The following is an 18,941-nucleotide window of genomic DNA, read 5'->3' as shown; positions in this document are numbered from 1 at the left end:
TTCGTCTCACAGCATAGCTGGCCACTCAGAGTCCTACACCAAACTGTGCTGCAAGGGCTTCTGCATAGACATTCTGAAGAAGCTGTCCCGCACCATCAAGTTCTCCTATGACCTCTACCTGGTCACCAACGGAAAACACGGCAAGCTGGTCCGTGGGACCTGGAACGGCATGATTGGGGAGGTGAGAGCGATGACTTAGTTATTTAAGGAAGGAAATCCCTGAACACAACAGCTGGTGTGGCTGCACTGAGTTTGCTGGTGGCATTATACACACATTTAACCAAAATAAGTGTAGCTTTGGGCTATGACATGGCCTCATACTAAGAAAGCGAAATCGCCAACAACAGCAGTGAATGTTGAACACATTATTTATATAATATAGTCACTGGTTGTTGTTTTTTTAAAGAATCCCTGAAGGTCAAGGACACATTTTTTTCCAAGTGATGAATTTAATAAACGTTTTGAAACATACAGAATAGATCAACAACGTCTTATCACTGGAGTCATTGCTCTGACCCTCACTCTCTTTCAAATACATTCACCACCTAGTTGTTGCATTCAGTTAATAGTAGGGGTGTCAAACTCATTTTAGTTCAGGGGTCACATACAACACAATTTGACCAGTAAATAAATAAATAAGCATAATAACCTCTAAACAACAAGGTGTCCCAATTTGTTCCCTTTGTTTTACATTTAATGAAGTATATTTTTTTACAAAAAATTTCTAGAGAAAAACAAGTGCCATTTCAACAACATTATGCAAACATTTGCCATTAACAACGCACACATCACAGTGGATCTACAAAGGCACCACACATTTAGTCACAGGTGACTGAAACGGACAGATATCGTCCTTCACTTTATGAGAAGGCTGTAATCATAATGTCACATTTTAACAAATTCATCCTGCGGGCCGAATTGGACCCTTGGGTGGGCCAATTCTGGCCCACGGGTCATATGTTCGACACCCTTCATTCCTGAAAATCTGCAGCTGAGAAACATAGGATTTGATTAAAGTTGAGAGCCACAAAACCAAACCATGAAACCCTAAAGACGCAAGAGTTCTCCACAGAGCTGAGAGGAAAAACAGACATGGGTTCATGAATACAAAATCATCCCTGTCACATGAAACATCAAAATGTATTAAAACACTGCCAACAAAGCCTGTATTGTCAGTATGGATTAACCGCAGCTGCGAGTATTGTTTTAACTCTAAACTGCTTCCTCCGTGACAGAAATGCCTCTGCTTTTGTAAATAGTGTGAGTGTAATGAGGACCCGAGTAGATGAAGATTAGTGAATTCTCGCATCGCTGTGACAGTACAGATGGTGTATGATTGTAATACACAAGTGACAGAAACACTGCGCAGCCCAAAGTGTTTCTTTCTAGGTCAGTGGTGTGAGGCCATGCATATACATATGCTCACTTCTCACACATCAAACACAGCTGCATCTGAAAGTGAAATGCCCCGAACAGGTGTTCCTCAGGAGAAATGTTTTTGCTTGTGTTTCCATGCCTGAAGGCACTTTGCTCTGCATCTGTATTTGTATGTGTGTGCGTGTGTGTTTATGTGTGCACTACATTTATAGAGAAAAATACAATCTTTTTATTTATTTATTTATTTTTTATTTATATAAAAGCTACCTTGAGTATGAGTTTGCCTGGAGTGCAGCTTTCTCTCATCCTGGATGCTCAGGTGATGTGACAAATATTTTTAGTCATTTATCTCTGCACACCGTCTTCTTATTATTCAAGTGTTTTGCTGCATTTAATGTGCAAAGAGGTTTGTTCATGAAATTCAGAATTTGTTCCCTTTTGAGCAAAGCGCTGTACTTGTCTTTAATATATAACTATTTAGTGCTCTCTCCTTTTAATGAGGGGAATACGGTTGTGGTACAAACGGAGAAAATGCACAAACCTCCGCCTAAGCCTCGACACATTCTCCATCACCAACAACAATCTAATGTCTCCTCTTGGCTATAACCTTCATCCCCATAAAAGTCACCTTAATTAATCCTCTACTTTTTGAGTTATGCTGCTCACAGGCAGACAAAGGCGGCTGAAAGCGTAACCTCCTTGACAAAATTAATCAAGGAAATGATGTTTTTCCACATTGATTGCTACAGTGCTTTATTTATCTCCTTTCTCAGGTCGTGTACAGACGAGCTGACATGGCCATCGGCTCCCTCACTATCAACGAGGAGCGTTCAGAAATCATCGACTTCTCCGTGCCCTTTGTTGAGACGGGCATCAGCGTCATGGTGGCCCGGAGCAATGGGACAGTTTCGCCATCTGCCTTTCTTGGTAAGAAAAAAAAATAACAACAGCAAAAGCTTCTTATTTAGTTAATGGTTTGTTGCCGCCACCTTCTCTTCCACTTTCTCCTACTTTAGGAGAAAGTGGAATGGCCTACTTTAGCTGGCTTCTGTCTCGGCAGCAGCTTCAGGAATCTTCCATTAAGCTTTTATCCTCTGATAACTGTAGCCTACAACTAAATCCCCTTACATACCATACACACCTAAATCCCCTTTCCAAACAGAATTCAGCCCAAAATGAAGGGTGCATTCCTCTCTTCTCATATCTACACACGCTCCCTTCTTCGTTCTAACTTTTTCGGTATCCTCCGGCCACACATGGTGACCTCCATGACAGACTGCAGTCGAGAAGCAGGATGCACAAAAGAGATTTTATTGAATCTTTTATGTTTGTTCCATTGAATTCTCCTCCTTCCTCAGAGCCCTACAGCCCAGCAGTGTGGGTAATGATGTTTGTGATGTGCCTGACCGTCGTGGCGGTGACAGTTTTCGTGTTTGAATACTTCAGTCCAGTTGGCTACAATCGCAGTTTGGTGAGCGCCAAGGGTAAGTGTCACATGTCTTACGTGTATTTGCTTCATTTAAAATGATTCACAGCTGCGAAGTCAAAAAGGAAATCCATAACATGCTCTTTATTTGGATCTTAGAGAGCATTTCCACAGTAAGTCCAGCCTCACGTGCCTGTCCTGCGACGCTATGAGTTCCCCCACAGAACTTTAGAAAGAGGCCTAATCAATCCCAGAATGCAGCGCTGACAGAGCGTGCCTTGTCTCCAGGTCCGAAAGGTCACTTTCCTGTTTTAATTAGTATTCGTTGCTGCGCTAATCAAAGTGTGATTGATGATGGCGGCGGCGTTTGTTGCTGCACATGAGCAGAACAGTGGCAGAGAGCGATGGAAACGGGCCGAGGCTGTGGAATTGTTGTGTTGTTTGGTAGAAGGGCACAAGATAGCTGATGAATGCTTACATGGCTAACATGAGACATGTTTTCTTTCGATGACAGAATTTGTAAACAAAACAATATTATTGAAATTGTCAACCGCTTCACCTTTATGTACTACGGACAGCTTGACTCTTTAGTGACTTTTTAATCTTAATTCGTATTTCTCCTTTTTTCTGTGTTGTTTCTGCTCCAGTGCACCAAAGCAAATTCCACAGATTCTGATCCTGATTCCTATTATATCACAAGCCAGTCATTTGGTCCGCACTAGACTCATTCTTCAAACAACCTTCATAGATTTAGTTTGAAAGCTCCAAGTCTCCTGATTGTATCTGTACAAAGCACTTTAGGATCCTCACATCTCTGCAACAGCTGGTAACACAGAATTGATTCAGACTCGTGGCTATGGCTAAGTGTTTCCAACACAAACGGCAGGCCTTATGCTCAGAGGTTGTATGCCAAAAACAAAGAAAAGAAAAGGAGAGAAGAGAAAAGAAAAGAAAAGAAAAGCAACTGAAGTGTTGTTAGATCAGAAAATGTCTGAAAGAAAACTTTTAGAATTTACAATTAGTTTTCAAAGTGACGCATAACATGACTCAGAAATCACATCAGTGTGCCATTTACAACATGGTTTGTTAAAAAATACAATACCTGGAACATTGTTGCTGAAAAGATCTGTCAATGATTTGTTTTTATTTCAGAAATAATGGAGGGTGATCCAAATAAAACTCAAACCTTCTGAAAGGCTATAAAACAGACCAAAGCCATTAAATCCTACCCTATCCATTTTCATGACACACCATTTGACCACACACTGTCTGTTTCATATGATTGGAAGGATTTAGGGTGAACTTCTTTTATGAAGAAGCAGAGTCAGAACTTTCCTCACTCCAAATTGAAAACATGACCTACTGAGCCAGACTCTCATCCCTTCCTTTCCTCAGCTCCTGGTGGTCCAACATTCACAATAGGCAAGTCAGTGTGGCTCCTGTGGGGCATCGTCTTCAACAACTCAGTCCCCATTGAGAACCCTAAAGGCACAACCAGTAAGATCATGGTCCTGGTCTGGGCCTTCTTTGCTGTCATCTTCCTGGCTTCCTACACTGCAAACCTGGCTGCCTTCATGATCCAGGAGCAGTACATCGACACAGTGTCCGGGCTTTCTGACAAGAAGGTAAGAGATGGAACAGCCTTTTTTTTTTTTTTTACTTGGAATAATAAACTCAAACAGATTCTAGGACGGGAAAGTCATTGAAGGTCTCCTTAGACACACGGCGTCTTTGAGTGCAGCTCATGTCATCTCCTCTTTTCTCTATTTGTCACTGTATTGATTAATAAATGCAACAAGAAGACACAAAAGACCTGCAGAGGACACCGAGCAAAAAGACTTGGTTGTGAACGTGTCTGTCCTTTTCATATCAGTGGAGGAGCCCGGTGGCATGAACGGCTAATCAATTACTGCCTTCTGTCAATACAGATGGTGTCTGCGTCTCGACTTGTCCTGTCAGTATTTCATTCTGTCCATCAATATTCCCCCTGTGCCGTCTCCGTCTCCTGTCTCGCTCACACGCCGCTGAAACAAGATCGCCAAATGTCAAACGATGAAAAGACAACAACCACAAAACAAAAACACCCGTGAATTTGTCTTCAACCCTGGAATCAGAGGAGCGTTACAAGAAAGCACTTCTTCACTTCTTCACTTCCACAGACAGCGAAAAGAACTCTCAGGCAGGGATCAGCTGAGCCACCTCAGAGATCTACAGTTGTATTAAGTGACTGTATAAATTATATGCAGATGCATTAAAGTCCCACAGCATTAAAAAAAACCCACACAGGACAACCTAAGCTGTTTTATTATGACTGAGATCCTACACAACATAGGATTAGCGGCTTTACGTCCTAGCCTGGCGCGGCTCATATGCAGGTTTAACGGGTAGAGGCTGCTCGTATTCCACACAATGCTTCTAACTGTCAAATAAACACAATGAATAAGACAATCAACAATGGGTTTCCTCTGCATACGTTTCCTCACTCCCCTATACCAAATAAAGACATTTATGTCGTCATAAACTGCCCTATAGTTTAGTATACTATTTTTTAATGATTATTTAATATTTCATTTAAGGATTGTCAAAAATAAAGATGCCATGTGGAAATTAGTTTTGACGGGACTAAAGGTGGAAATTGAGATATTGAGGCTGTTAAAGTTAAATCAGTTGGCATTGACTCACTGGAAGAACACTTAGTAATTATATTTTTCCCTGTAACTCATACAAAATTGTATTAATTCACGGGGAAGACATTGGAAATTATTAAAGACATTTAAAATAAAGTCATTTTTTTTATAGCTAACAGGGAGATAGGGAAGTGTTTCAGTGCTATTATGTCAAATTTAAATGATTTTGTTCCTTGCATTAAAAGTTGTCTCAGACAGAATTTATTTGTGGTCAGTAATGGGGAAACATTTACAGGGACTAATAATTCCCTTAGTAAAGACATGAGGGTACTTGTGAAACAACCCCTTTAACTTCTAATCTTCTCGTGTCGTGGGCTGCTGCTCAAACGACTACGTGTGATTACCCAGACGCAAACTATGAGCGGCCCGTTCGCTGGTGCATGGCTCAAAAGGTCATCGCTGTAACCAAGATGAAGAGGTGCTTCTCGTTTACAGTTTAATTGAGCTCTAACAGACGCATTTTGTGCGACAGCTTGTGAAATGGGAATTTGGATCCAACACAGATTGAACCAGATTAGGATCACATTTGAGGAGTGGAACGATTCACGTGTGTCGATTAAAGTCAGGTTTAATGATGAAAGTGAGGTGAGCGAGTGTCCAGTTTGGCTGCTGATTAGGTCAGTTTCGGGAAATCGGAAAGAATCAAAAACGGATTTCATTTAACCGAGTAGTCCCTCCTCTTTACCCCCCACCACATTTCACCTTCTCTCATCTGTTTGAATTTCTGCTTCCATTCTGTCCTTCACTTTATTTGTCATTTCCTATTGTTGTTGTTGCCATTCATTTTGTGTTTGCTGTTCTCTTTCCTCTCAATTTTCTCTCGTTTTCTGGTCTTTTCCTTCACTCTCATCTTTGCTCCCCTGTCCATTTCTCCTCTAATTCCATCCTTCTTCTTCACCTCCATTGTCTATCAGTCTTGTATTTTCCTCTTTTCGTCACCTCATGCTGTGTCTCATCTGCCCGTTCTGCTCTCACTCTCTTCAGTCTTCCTCCTCTCCTTCCATGGTCTCTATACACCCCTTCTCTCCCCTTTCTCAATTTCCCATTAACTAAACCTTCTTCACTTTTCTTTCCCTCCTCTCATCTATCCCTTCCCTCACACCCTCCTTTATCTCCCTACAGTTCCAGAAACCACATGAGCATTATCCCCCTTTTCGCTTTGGGACGGTCCCAAATGGGAGCACGGAGAGGAACATCCGCAGCAACTATCCTGACATGCACACACACATGATGAAGTACAACCAGAAGGGGGTGGAGGAAGCCCTGGAGAGCCTCAAAAATGGGTAACTGTTCACTTGTTAACAACTAAACAGAAAATTAACTAATACTCATGCCATTTTTTTTAGATTAAAAGAAACAAATAGAGTGGAGCTTTGTTTATACTGACCCGCTGTCGAACATCCCACCTTTACAAAAACAGGCCACAGTGTGATTGTGTTTTGGATTGGACAGTGGAACATCATATTTGAGAGGACGCGCGTGTTAACCTTCAGAGAAACCGTGCATTCTCTCAGACAAAAGGTGCTTTCTTTGCTTGTAGGAAGCTGGATGCCTTCATCTATGATGCTGCTGTTTTAAACTACATGGCTGGGAAGGACGAGGGCTGCAAGCTGGTGACCATTGGCAGTGGGAAAGTGTTTGCTACCACGGGATACGGCATCGCTCTGCAGAAGGACTCGCGCTGGAAACGGCTCATTGACCTGGCTCTGCTGCAGTTCCTCGGAGACGGTGGGTGGACACTTGTCACTGACACAAACGCACTCGCATTATATCATACGCATCCATACCTACACTTTTACTCTGTTTTATTACCATCCTACACCCATTAGCTATACCGCTATATCCTTTGATGGTCATGGGGGTATTTTTTAACACTGATGGGTACGCGATGGGTTCACATTCAAGCTCTAATGACCAGCTTGAAATACATGCAGGCTCATAGACCATTTAAAGTAGTACCCAGTAGGGATCATGCAGAGGATGCACATACAGTAAGGTTTCCTACCATATCATATGACTGAGTGACTGAGCACAAACCTGTACAAACCAAGTGACTTAGGCAAAGGCAGCTGCAGCAGCGACAGCATTTTGGAGATGCAAGAATACATGAGGAAGACTCCTCTCCCTGCAGATTAAAACCCCCTGCATTGGTGGGAGAGACATGAGGTCCACTAAGTAACCTTAATTCTCTTTAACGTGGCTCATAAATATCCATGTGTGCCAGGGACATCTGTGCACATGCAAGTGCGTGCCACACTCAGTCCCTATCAGGTTGACAGACTTGTGTTTGCCATTTGCATTGACTCTCAGCTTTATGTTTCAACATAGAACCTATGTAACATTATTACATTATAGTTAAAAGCGGTCAAAGGTTCCTCGTGTTGTTGTTGTTATAGTGGCTCAGATAAAGGACTCAAGAGCAGGACTCCACACAGGGAGGACAAGTTCACGAGACACTTTAATAAGATTATACACAGAAAACGCAGCTCAATGAGCAGCAGTATCCGATAAAACTCAAGGGGGCAAGAGGCTAAATCCTAATCAGGAAAACTGGGTCATACACTGGAACACAAGAGGAAAAACAGACAAAAGGCTTTGCCACAGACTGAACTAAAACACACTGCTTAAATAATCAAGGGGTTAACAAGACACGGGTAATTAGGGCGGGGCAGACGGTCAGCAGGGAGACACAAGAGGGCAGGAAGTGAAGTGACCTGAAAAGAGAGGTAATTGTGAGTACCAAAATAAAACAGGAAATAACTAAAAATGCACAGTAAAGGAAAACGCATTTCAAATGTGAGCTGTCACAGTTGTCAGTATTTACTCCACCCTACTCTGCCACGTGCTGTATATTATGAATACACGAGCAGTACTGTTCATAAAGTAACAATTATTAAACTGTTAATAAATGAATGAAAACTGTGACTTTGTCGAGTAATGGGGGGCGGCGACAGCAACACAGAGAGGTTTATAGTCGTCCTATGCCCCATGATACCTTGTGTGAACTATGGGTGCGACCTCTGCAGCGTCCTGTTGCTGAAGCAGAGCCGGCGTTTTCCCTGGTAACTGGATGATAATCTGAGAGAGCAACTGTGAAATTTAACATTTGGGAACTCAAACGGGATGATGTCATCATTCGTCTACACTGTAAATTTTCCAGTGCGAAAGTTACACTAAAGGTGTCAAATTAACACCAGTTCTAATTAAGACAAGATACTATTGGGATTTCACATGGTGTTTACATGACACTCAGAGTTAAATATAAAGAGTTAAATCGACTCTTTTAGAGTTACTTGAACACTGTGAGACAGCTTTATCATGTGTAAGTATCACATGAGAACAACGCACTGCAACAGTGTTTGTATTTCCAAAATAATAGTAAATGTAAAGAATTAGATTTACTCCATCGCTACAGATGGTGAAGCTATGAACAATAGAGGCATATCAGTATTTACACAGCAATACACAGTCAGTTGTGCTTTGTCAAAGGAGGTGAGACACAATCTGATTTATTTAAGGTCAGACATAGAGCCAGAGTCAGAGACATATGTCCCACATCACCAAGCCTGGGTTTTAGTTTTTACACCAGGTGATTTACAAACTGCAGGATGCTTGTGCGCTACAGTCACAACAGCGGCCACTGGAAAGAACTAGCGTGCTGCTGCCCCGGTAGTTCCTCGAGGAATAAGGTGGATGCATTTATTTTAAAAGTGACAGCCCCTAGTTGGATTATGGGAATTGTTGTTCTGCCACCAAAGCTCTCACTTTATTTATGGGGCTAGCTTTGGCAGCTGAACGCGCAGCAAATGGAAATGAGTCATTGTGATCCATTACTGACAAATACACGCATTAAAATGAAAACAGTAGTAGGCCTACCAAATATTTTCTTCCTCACTGACATTTCGGGGTGGGGGGTTATAGCAGAGAAAGGTAACGTGGAAATGGTCCTTGAAGAGAAATACAGATTTTAATGGATTTTAAGAGTGTTTAAAACCTTTTTGGCTAATGTAAGTACACTATTCAACAAAATATTAAACAGTCAGCACAAGCTCACAGATAGGCCTCAGTCAGGCAGCAGGTTCAAACCCACTGGATCCCAGTATGTGAACATGGGACTGGCATCAGTCCAGTTGAGTGTTTGCTCCATCAGCGGGGAAGTGGGCTTAGAGTGAAGAGTTAATATCCTGCAGAACAGCAGGGAGTGTTGGGGACATGATTATCTCTATACAACACACTCACACAAGCGTATCCTACCTACACATACCCATGAATACACCCATCATGGTGGCTGCTGCTGTGGAGTTAATATCCTCTCTCCTCTGGGAGCTTAAGACCAACACACACCCACACCCACACACACCCACTCCTGTTCTCACTCTGAGCTTTTCACAATGATATAATAAATAGTGAGTTTATTGTTGACATACGGTAACAGTGATAAAATGGTTGTGCTCCCCTGAGGCTGCTGGGGAGGATGCAGCTCAAGAGGTGGCCACCTGTTCATAGGCCTCAAGAAATAGCTTGTGTGTGTATGTGAGGACCGCTGATGGAGATGTGCTTCAGCACTGAAAATATGTCTCAGTCACACTGTGCTTTGTCAGCATTGCGAATGGATTTATTATGCCAAAGAATAAGGACGACAGAGTGTAAGGAGTGCCCCTGTTACACTGTGCCATAATTATTACCCGGATATTGGCTTAATACAAGCTGTAAACTGGAAATGACCTCTCATATGATATTAGCACAATATAAATGAAGAAGACCCGTGAAAGAATCAAGTGTCTGGCTCAAACTTTAATCTCCCAGTCAGTTCTCCAACCTCCCGATTACACAGTACAACAGATCAGAAACAGACAGGTTTATACAGGGTTATCATTGTGCACCAATATTGTCAGGTTTTTGTAAACTTTCCTCTCTCACCTCCTCCTCCTCCTCCTCCCCGCCTCTCTTCCCCTGTTTCTCCGTCTCTTCACTGAAACCTCCGGCCTCACAGGAGACACCCAGCGCTTGGAGACGGTGTGGTTGTCGGGGATCTGCCAGAACGAGAAGAATGAGGTGATGAGCAGCAAACTAGACATCGACAACATGGCAGGCGTCTTCTACATGCTGCTAGTGGCCATGGGCCTGAGCCTGCTGGTCTTTGCCTGGGAACACCTGCTCTACTGGAAACTGCGACACTCCGTCAACAAGTCTCACAAGCTTGACTTCCTGTTGGCCATCAGTAGGGTGAGATTTGTTAAGCAGTGTTTTTTTTAAGACAGGGTTGTTATTGTTATTTATGAACCTTTGATTGGTTCAATTGCTGATTGCTTCGTTGATGGTGTGAAGAATTTGCTTCACAGATTTTTACATTGATGATTTAGTTAGGCGACTGATTGGCCGGATATGATTAGATTAGCCGAGCAAAAGCTTGGTTGAGTGATTAAGAGATTGGTTGATTATTTTGACTTTAAGTGGCAAGTTTGGATGTTTTTTTCCTGCTTTTAATTAAGTGGCTTTCATTTAATAATAAATGAGTCCACATGGATGTGTATGTACATACAATTACAAAACATCCTTGCAGGATTCAGGATTAAACTTCATGTGCAGATGCTGTTGTTTGGCAAAGTAGTTACTGAGGTAAATATCTGGCTGAAGTTAAAGAAAAGGGGAAAAAAATAAACCATGTTCACTAGCCTCTTTGCTACTTCACTGTGTAATTATACCACAGTGCCTGGATCTCAGTTTTATCAGATTAAAGGCTAAATGACAATCTGATCATTAATCCGCATGGGGCAGCCTCAAGGGCCAAATTCAATATGCCTCTTTCAGCATCTCACAGCCAAATGTAGGCAGAAACCAGTCATGGGATTTGGCTCTATTTGTCCATGCAGTTTGAGACAGTTTGTTCTGCAGAGACATTAGGCGAATGTGTCCATGTGCATTTATTGGGGCAATCCTCTCGGCGTAAACTGTTTTCCTTTGAGTCCCGGGAGAATGCATAATGAATGTGACTAAGTATTGCCTCAGTGATAAAATGTTACCTTAATGAAATCAGTTTTGTTACAGACAGTGGGATTTTTGGCAGCTGTGGTGTCAATCTTTTTTTTAGAGATTGGTTAGAGTCACGTCTGTTAAATTGTCCATTTTGGACCAAAAGGTTGGTTAAGCAGGTTGTGGTAACTAATGTTTTAATCACAAAATAATTAGCTAACGCAAATTTTTTCTTCTCCACTGTCCTTTCTTACCACCTCATATTCTCTCCTATATGTCATTGTTTCTTCATCCATTTCCTTCTCCATCACTTAGGGTATTTACAGTTGCTTCAACGGAGTGGAGGAAACTGGACGTTCATCTGGTTTGTCCAAACCTGACCTGACCTCTAACTATGCTCAAGCAAACATGCTGAAGATGCTTCGTACTGCCAAGAACCTGGTCTCCACTGCCAATGTAGAGGGCTCCCTGGACAATGCCACCAAGACTATAGAGCAGTTGAGCCGTCATGGCGGCAGCTTGCCTGTTCGTATTTCACAAATAGCCACTGAAGCAGTACCTGGAGGGTTTGCTTACATTACTGAGAATCACTCCCTCCCCCAGCACTCGCTGACCCCACCTCTGTCAGCTGTTACCTCTCTCAAACAGCAGAGGGGCGTGACCAGACCGACGCCACTACGCTACACACTCCCAACTCGCTCTTCTTCATGTCTATATGACCATCCACTTCCTGTATCAAGCCTCAGCAGTCCCCACCTGGCTGTGGGCGAGCCCCTTCCTCATCAGCACCCTCACCACTTTCAAACCACAGGGAGACTTTATGTAGACACCCATCCTCACTCACCTTTCATCCCATACGCTGATCTCCAACTACCTGACATCTACACCTCACACCCAGTCTCCTCGCCTCAAAACCAGCACATCCAAGTGGGCTTCTCCCGCCGGAAAAGGAGGTCCAAGAGTTTTCAGTGCGAGGATGGGGATTTGGGGAGGAAAAATCACAGGGACTTGGAAAAGAGTGAGAAAAGTCCCATCTGTGTCAGTGAACTCAAAGCCAACCACCTCCAGGACAACCACATCTCTGCTGCCAGTGCTGAAAGCATCTACTCATCAGAGGTCATGGGTCCTCCTCGGGTAGAGAACTACAGTTCTTGGCCACCAGAAGACCTCATATTGAGAGGGAGACGCAGGCATCGTCGCCCCTCTTTTCTTAAAGCCACTTGGGGCAGTGAGCAGATCCGCCAGCATGACGAATCCCTGTCATCCTTGTCCAGCCAATCACCTTCGACCCTGCCAGACCTGTTCCCGTGTATTCTCACATCAACCACACCTGCCAAGGCCTACAACCCTGCCCACCTTCGAAACAACCTGTGCCTCCCACGGAACCAGGCCTACCTCCACATAAGGGAGGACCAGAAGAGGCCCAATGGACGAAAGGGCCAGAGGTTGCGCTACTCCCACTCCACCCATCTACCCACATATGGAGAAGCAGTGCGACATGGGACTGGGTTAGGGCGGGGCATGGTGCGTAGAGCCACAAGTTTGCTGAGCAGACAGTACGCCCACTACCTAAATTCATACCCAGGACTACCACTGTATCATGGCCCCCTGGACCTACAGCACCACAGTCAGCCCTCCAGCAACCCTAGCCCAGTGTGTCAGCTGCTGGCCTGTGGAGGTGGACAATGTGGGGGTCAGCGAGGAGTACTCTATCAGGACAGTGTGTATGGAGCCTATGGAGTCTATCAGGGGTCCCAGACTGGATCAGAGGCCCTGGCATGTCAGGGAACAGGGGGGCAGCCTGTAGGGAGTCCCTGTGTTCTCCGTCCCTGGCGCCGGGTGTCTAGCCTGGAGTCTGAGGTCTGATAGAAGGACCTAAGAAAATGGCTACCATGGTGTTCCTACAGATAAGACCACTGTGGAGAGGCTATAGTGATTCAACTAACAAAACAGGGAAACATGACTTGAAGAAAGAGGTCATTTGGGTGTTGGGGGGAAAAAAAGAAAGATTTTGGTCTGCATTTTCCACAAGAGAGGGACCAATTCAATGTACGCTGTGAGATCAGAAGACTGCATCTTTCTTAATCAAGCTGCGGAGAGCTGGGGTCGGCAGGTTTTACTCACTGCTTCCCTACGACAACGCTTCTGTGTTTTTCTGTGCTTAAATGTGCACTAAGATTTACAACAGTCCACGGTGTGGCCGCATGGTCTCTGTGTGTGTCGTGTGTATTTTATTGTGGACGGTTGGTACTCAGTCTTGGGTGTCAGTGCCAGGTAGCTGAACTGTTTACAGCTGGTGAGAAATAGCGGAGGAGTAAACTTTTGTCTCTTTAAATACAGCCACCAAAACATAAGCAGCCACTGTAGCAAAATGTGTGATGACAGCTGGGATGTACATGTGCAGAGTTTAATTCAATTAAAACACTTTCACACCAGACACAGGGAAGCAAGGTTTCTAGAATGAAATAATCATTTTTGGACATCCATTTATGAATTTCAGGTAACTTCTTGAAGTGTGTTTGGAGCTAAATCCTTCCCGTCTTCATTTAGTGAAGCGCCAGAGGAAGCAGAGTCCATATGAACACAATCTGCAAAAAAGGAAAAAGTAGCAAGAGAGCAACGACCAGCACTAGGTGTCTTAAACCTTGGACTCTTCCTCACTGGGTCTCATTGTGAGGCTACAGTACAGCACAACATCACACAGGGCCTCACAAATAAATAAATTCTGTATTCTGAGTACTATATATAGATATAGATGTGTTACTTGAGGCTGGTTAGTGTCATGTTTATGTAATCTACATATGATAGGAAATTTATAGTCACTCTTAAAATTTTATAATTACACTTCTGGCACATTTTTGTAAAGCTATTGCCGTTTTATTTGAATATTTGTTATTGTATTATCTCCATCGGTCGGCCTACATTAAGATTTTCATCACTCTCTCTCTTTTTCATTGTTTTATATTCCCTCATCCCCCCTCGTTTTTCTCCGTTCCCTTTAACTGTGTAATGACTGAATTTAAATGAGGTAATTGAAAGCTATTCTAGTATCTATATTACCTGGCTCCTTTACCCTGTAATTAATCACTTAGACAAATTAAAGAGCCTTTGTGTGCGTGTGTGTGTCTTTGGAGAGCCTTTGTCTTTCTGGGCATGCACACATATGGAAAGAGGCATTTAAGAAATGCTTGTTTTAAGACATGGTTTGACATTAAGGGAAATGGTCCAATTTATATTAGATGATGAGGTAGAAACTGTTGCCATCTGCCACTTACAGTATGTTACTCCAGCACATGGACAGGAGAAACCACACTGGCACTGTCCAATATTAATAACAAAGTCCACTTACCAGCACATGTAAGGCTCATTGATTAATAAAATGCCATTTGTTTCAACTCTATGAATAAGAGTGGTATTTCCAGAATTGTTTGCCTTTGCATAGAAATGCATTAGGTAGAATGGAAAAGCACAGAACATGAAGGAGAACTATGATCTGCTGGTCAATCAAAGCCTTCTCTGATCTTGTCCTGTGGAGGTCAGTCATCTGCTGCAGCATCCTAGAGGAATATCCTTCTGGTGCTCGGGTCACATGCCAGCTGGAGAGTGACACAAATACGCTGCAAAGTAAAAAAAAAAAAAAGGTTAAAATTATGTTTTCCCTTTAAATCTACTGTCAAATGTTTGATCTCCTAACACCTGGTTCCTGACAGGTTTGGTGAACTTGCCAGCATGATCATCACCGACACAGCTTTAAGTGTCCAGCTGTGCTCACCTGGAGCAAGTTTACATACACGACCTGTTGCCATGGCAATTACTCTCTATGTTGGCATGACTTCATGCAGGAGACCAGACAAGTCCCAACATTGAACGCTTTGATTTTCCCAGTCGTCTCTGCTTTGCTGCCATACTTTGCTTAAAACTGGGCCATAATATTGATTTAGTCCTGCTGTGCTGTTGATCTCTTATTTTTAGAATTCAAGATAATTGGACTCTTTCATGTCTGAAGAGGGACTCAGTATGATATCATGAGTATGTAATTAGGAAATAACTGTCAGTCTCACAATGTGCACAAATGTATGCATGTACAGGTAAACATTTTCTGTCTCATCCTCTGGATGGAACAAGATGTCTCCATCTACAGTGCATCACAAAGCAATTTTTTTTTTTGAAACTTTATCAAGATCAAACTGGTCCTCGCTGACATTGAGTGTTTTTAAACCTGCTATTTATGGAGTGGAAAAATTAAATATGGACTCGAGGATGAGAAACTGAAGAGGAAGTGACATTCACTGCAACCATTTGTTTTTAGGACACATTATTTCCCAAAATAACTACATCCTTTGATCCTCGCGCTATATTAAGAATCCATCATCCGTCAAAGCTGAAGGCCTTCATTGCAACATGAAATCATATTTGTATAAAAAAAAATACACATGTTGAAGTTAATTTGACTTGACACTTTAATTAGCTGATGAATTAAGTACTATTGAATTAAGTACTTACAACTACAAGTAGCACAACAACAGATTAAGTTATACAACTGCATCCACCTTCATACACAGCAATATCACGCTGGAACTAAATTTGAAAAACTACAGATGAAAACTCTCCACTGACAGATGAGCATTTGAATGATAAATAGACAATTTTCACAACGATAAACACATTGCACGCGCGTCTCCATATACAGTATGACTGCAGCATGGAGGTGAGGAAGCCACTCACTTTAACAGCCGACAGACTGTAAACAACCCGTTCACTTTCAAACCAACTGGGCTCCACATTTCCACATTTCACTTTTACATCACCACAACAACAAAAACTGATTATAGGCTTCACATATGGCATCAGAATTTTAAATTTTACCTTCTTAGTTCACGACTCATGAAGGCGAAAATGTACTTTGTAGCCTATTTTCACTTTAGGCTTCTTTAATTCAAAAAACCACACATAACTGCACCAGTAACTCCTCCTATTCTGTTCTCGTAAACCTTGTAGGAACATCAGCAAATCACCAGGCTGGTAATTTGGATTTCATAGTGTCTATAATTTCAACTTTAATTTCAAGTGCTGTAGTAACAAACACCCATGATGTGAATGAGAAGCAGCCACTCAGATCACAGTGTGTGTGTGCTGTGCTTGCATCAGGATTGATGAAGGGCCTGTCTTGCCAAATGATGAAAGATGTGAGTTGTGCATACAAAAAAAAAAACATCAATGAGCACCTGGGACACGCTGAAAACATCACGCTCACAGAGAATGACACATCACTAACTCACATTAATATACAAATATGTGCCCGTTCCAAAATCTCTCGCATACACACTCGCAGGTGTACTTGAACCAAATTGGAAGGAGCTGGGACGTAAATGCAGAAATGAAGAATAATTAGGCATGCTCATCCAGGATGAGGATTTAATATTCGTGTCAGGAGTCTAGAACGACCACCCACGAAGTTCAAAATGTGTTCATTTATTCACTCATGCACAGACTCATGCCACTTGTTAATTTTCCACCAGGGACGTTCAGCTCTTTTATCCATCTGCTTATTTTCGGATCTCTTTTTGAATTAGATTAACTGCAAAACTCAAACGCGTGTCCCAGCTGACTTAAAAGCACACTGTTTACAGTATATAAACAACAAGATGCGGCAACCTTGACGGGGTCGATGGGCAAGACGTGTGGAGGCACCAGAGGGCCCGAGTCCAGTCTCCTTACGCCTCCCACCTGCGAATAAATTGCTTCACATATCGCAGCAACAGCTCCAGATGCTCAGAGTCACCTTGAGACAAAAGGCTGTCCTGCCCTCCCTGATAGGTGAGAGGGAGGAAGAGGAGAAGACATAAAGGAGATAAAAAAAGAAAAGGCAGAGAAATATTTGGGACGAGGGTAAAGGGTATCAGTGAAGAGGAAAAAGAGAAGGAGTTGGCTGAGAATTGTCAGAGGAGAGATGGGATACGCTTAGAGGAGAAGGGAAGGAGATGAGGTGGCTTTGGAGAGGAGATGGAGAGAATAAGGCAAGGCAGGTGAACAGAAAGAGGCGAGATTGTGAGTGGGAAGAGGGCAGGGGAGGAGAGAGAATGAATTTCTATATTTCTGACACGGAAAGGATTAGAATCTCAATTGAGGACAATGAATTATGTGCAGCCTGACAAAGAAAAATCCAGTGTCTCTAAAACACACCTTCATTTCGAGACTGTAAAATTTCAACGTCTAAAATAAAGTCTCATTATAGGGAGATAAACGGGAAGCAGTAACACTCACTTCATTCACCAATATAAATAAATATGACGACCACAATTAAAGTAACAACAATGGTGTTTGAGCATTCTGTTGACAAGCCAGTGATACCGGTGGACTTTTAATGTACAAACAAACCTTGTCCAGGTACAGTAGCCTATGTTTTTTTATTCTTTCAAAAAAGTTATTATGGTGTGCAGGTGATGCAGAGCCGCTCAGGCTTTGACAGGACTGTCATTCACCCTATTGCCACTTCAAATTTAAACCATTTGGGGACAAACATTGTGCAACATTTCAACGTTGAATATGAGAATCCGCGTTTGTCTGTGTGAGTACATAAATGTAGCAGTTCCTATTGTAGCAGAGACTAGACGATTGGATCTGCCAGCGAGCAGGAACGTTAATTACTTCCACAGTTCTTCAGGCTCACTTGGCACAATCACTTCCATCTCTAGGATGGGAATGAACTCGGCCGTTCAAGAAGCCAAACCCTGCCTCTGACTCACATTGGTTTGGAGGGACAAGGGAAATCAAATAAGCAGAATACAGATGCGGTCCAGAGCAGGTCCAGAGGTTTTTCCTCCAGGCTCTAAATGACACCTTTACCCTTTACTTTACAAAAAAAAACAAAAAAAACAGCTGGGGTACAATTTGTGTGCATTGTAAATGCTTTGCTCTAAATCATAACATCTGCCTATCTAAAACAAAATGACAAAATACAATATACTTTTGCTAATTTTTTCACAGATTCACAAAATAAATGATGTACAGAAATCACATGACATGAAAGCGGATGAAAACTAGCTGCAACTAACAAATATTTTCATAATGGATTAATCTGGCGATTATTTTCTGGATTAATCGACTAATCGTTTGGACCATAACATGTGAGAAAACGTTAAAAAATTTTGTCCACAAACTAAAATGATCAACTTTTAATGGTTTCTTTTAATGTTATATGGAATAAAGAAATGAAGAAAATATTCACATTTAAGAAGCTGAAACAATCAGAAATCTTGTTTTAATAATGAAAAAAGCTTCAAAACGATTATGAAAATAGTTGATGATTAACTTAGCAATCGATACATCGAGTAATTGTTTCAGCTCTAGTATGAACACAGGGAAAACAATGTGTTCTTTGTCTTCAAGCTTTCCAGTGTGTTCATAAAGTCACGACTCAGGTTTGATTGGCACTCATGATATAATACCACCCTACCAGAGAAGTAGCACCCCCTACT

The 18,941-nt window shown here is 42.3% G+C and overlaps 1 protein-coding gene across 2 annotated transcripts in view; it reads left to right on the top strand.

The window, feature by feature from the left end:
• The window catches only part of LOC122759490 (glutamate receptor ionotropic, NMDA 2C-like), a 44,341-nt gene extending 29,483 nt beyond the window's left edge, over positions 1-14,858 (top strand). For both annotated transcript variants that reach the window (XM_044014398.1, XM_044014399.1), the window contains 8 exons: positions 13-181; positions 2,151-2,304; positions 2,736-2,861; positions 4,199-4,428; positions 6,613-6,773; positions 7,031-7,218; positions 10,484-10,716; positions 11,779-14,858. In XM_044014398.1, the coding sequence (XP_043870333.1) occupies positions 13-181; positions 2,151-2,304; positions 2,736-2,861; positions 4,199-4,428; positions 6,613-6,773; positions 7,031-7,218; positions 10,484-10,716; positions 11,779-13,329 (2,812 nt within the window). In that variant the 3' untranslated portion in view covers positions 13,330-14,858. The remainder of the gene's footprint in view (positions 1-12; positions 182-2,150; positions 2,305-2,735; positions 2,862-4,198; positions 4,429-6,612; positions 6,774-7,030; positions 7,219-10,483; positions 10,717-11,778) is intronic.
• Positions 14,859-18,941: the final 4,083 nt, after the last annotated feature.

The sequence above is a fragment of the Solea senegalensis genome, linkage group LG18, assembly GCF_019176455.1.
Source record: "Solea senegalensis isolate Sse05_10M linkage group LG18, IFAPA_SoseM_1, whole genome shotgun sequence".
Classification (NCBI taxonomy): domain Eukaryota; kingdom Metazoa; phylum Chordata; class Actinopteri; order Pleuronectiformes; family Soleidae; genus Solea; species Solea senegalensis.
The sequence above is the reverse complement of the archived record's forward strand: the minus strand, read 5'-3'. Positions and strand labels throughout refer to the sequence as shown.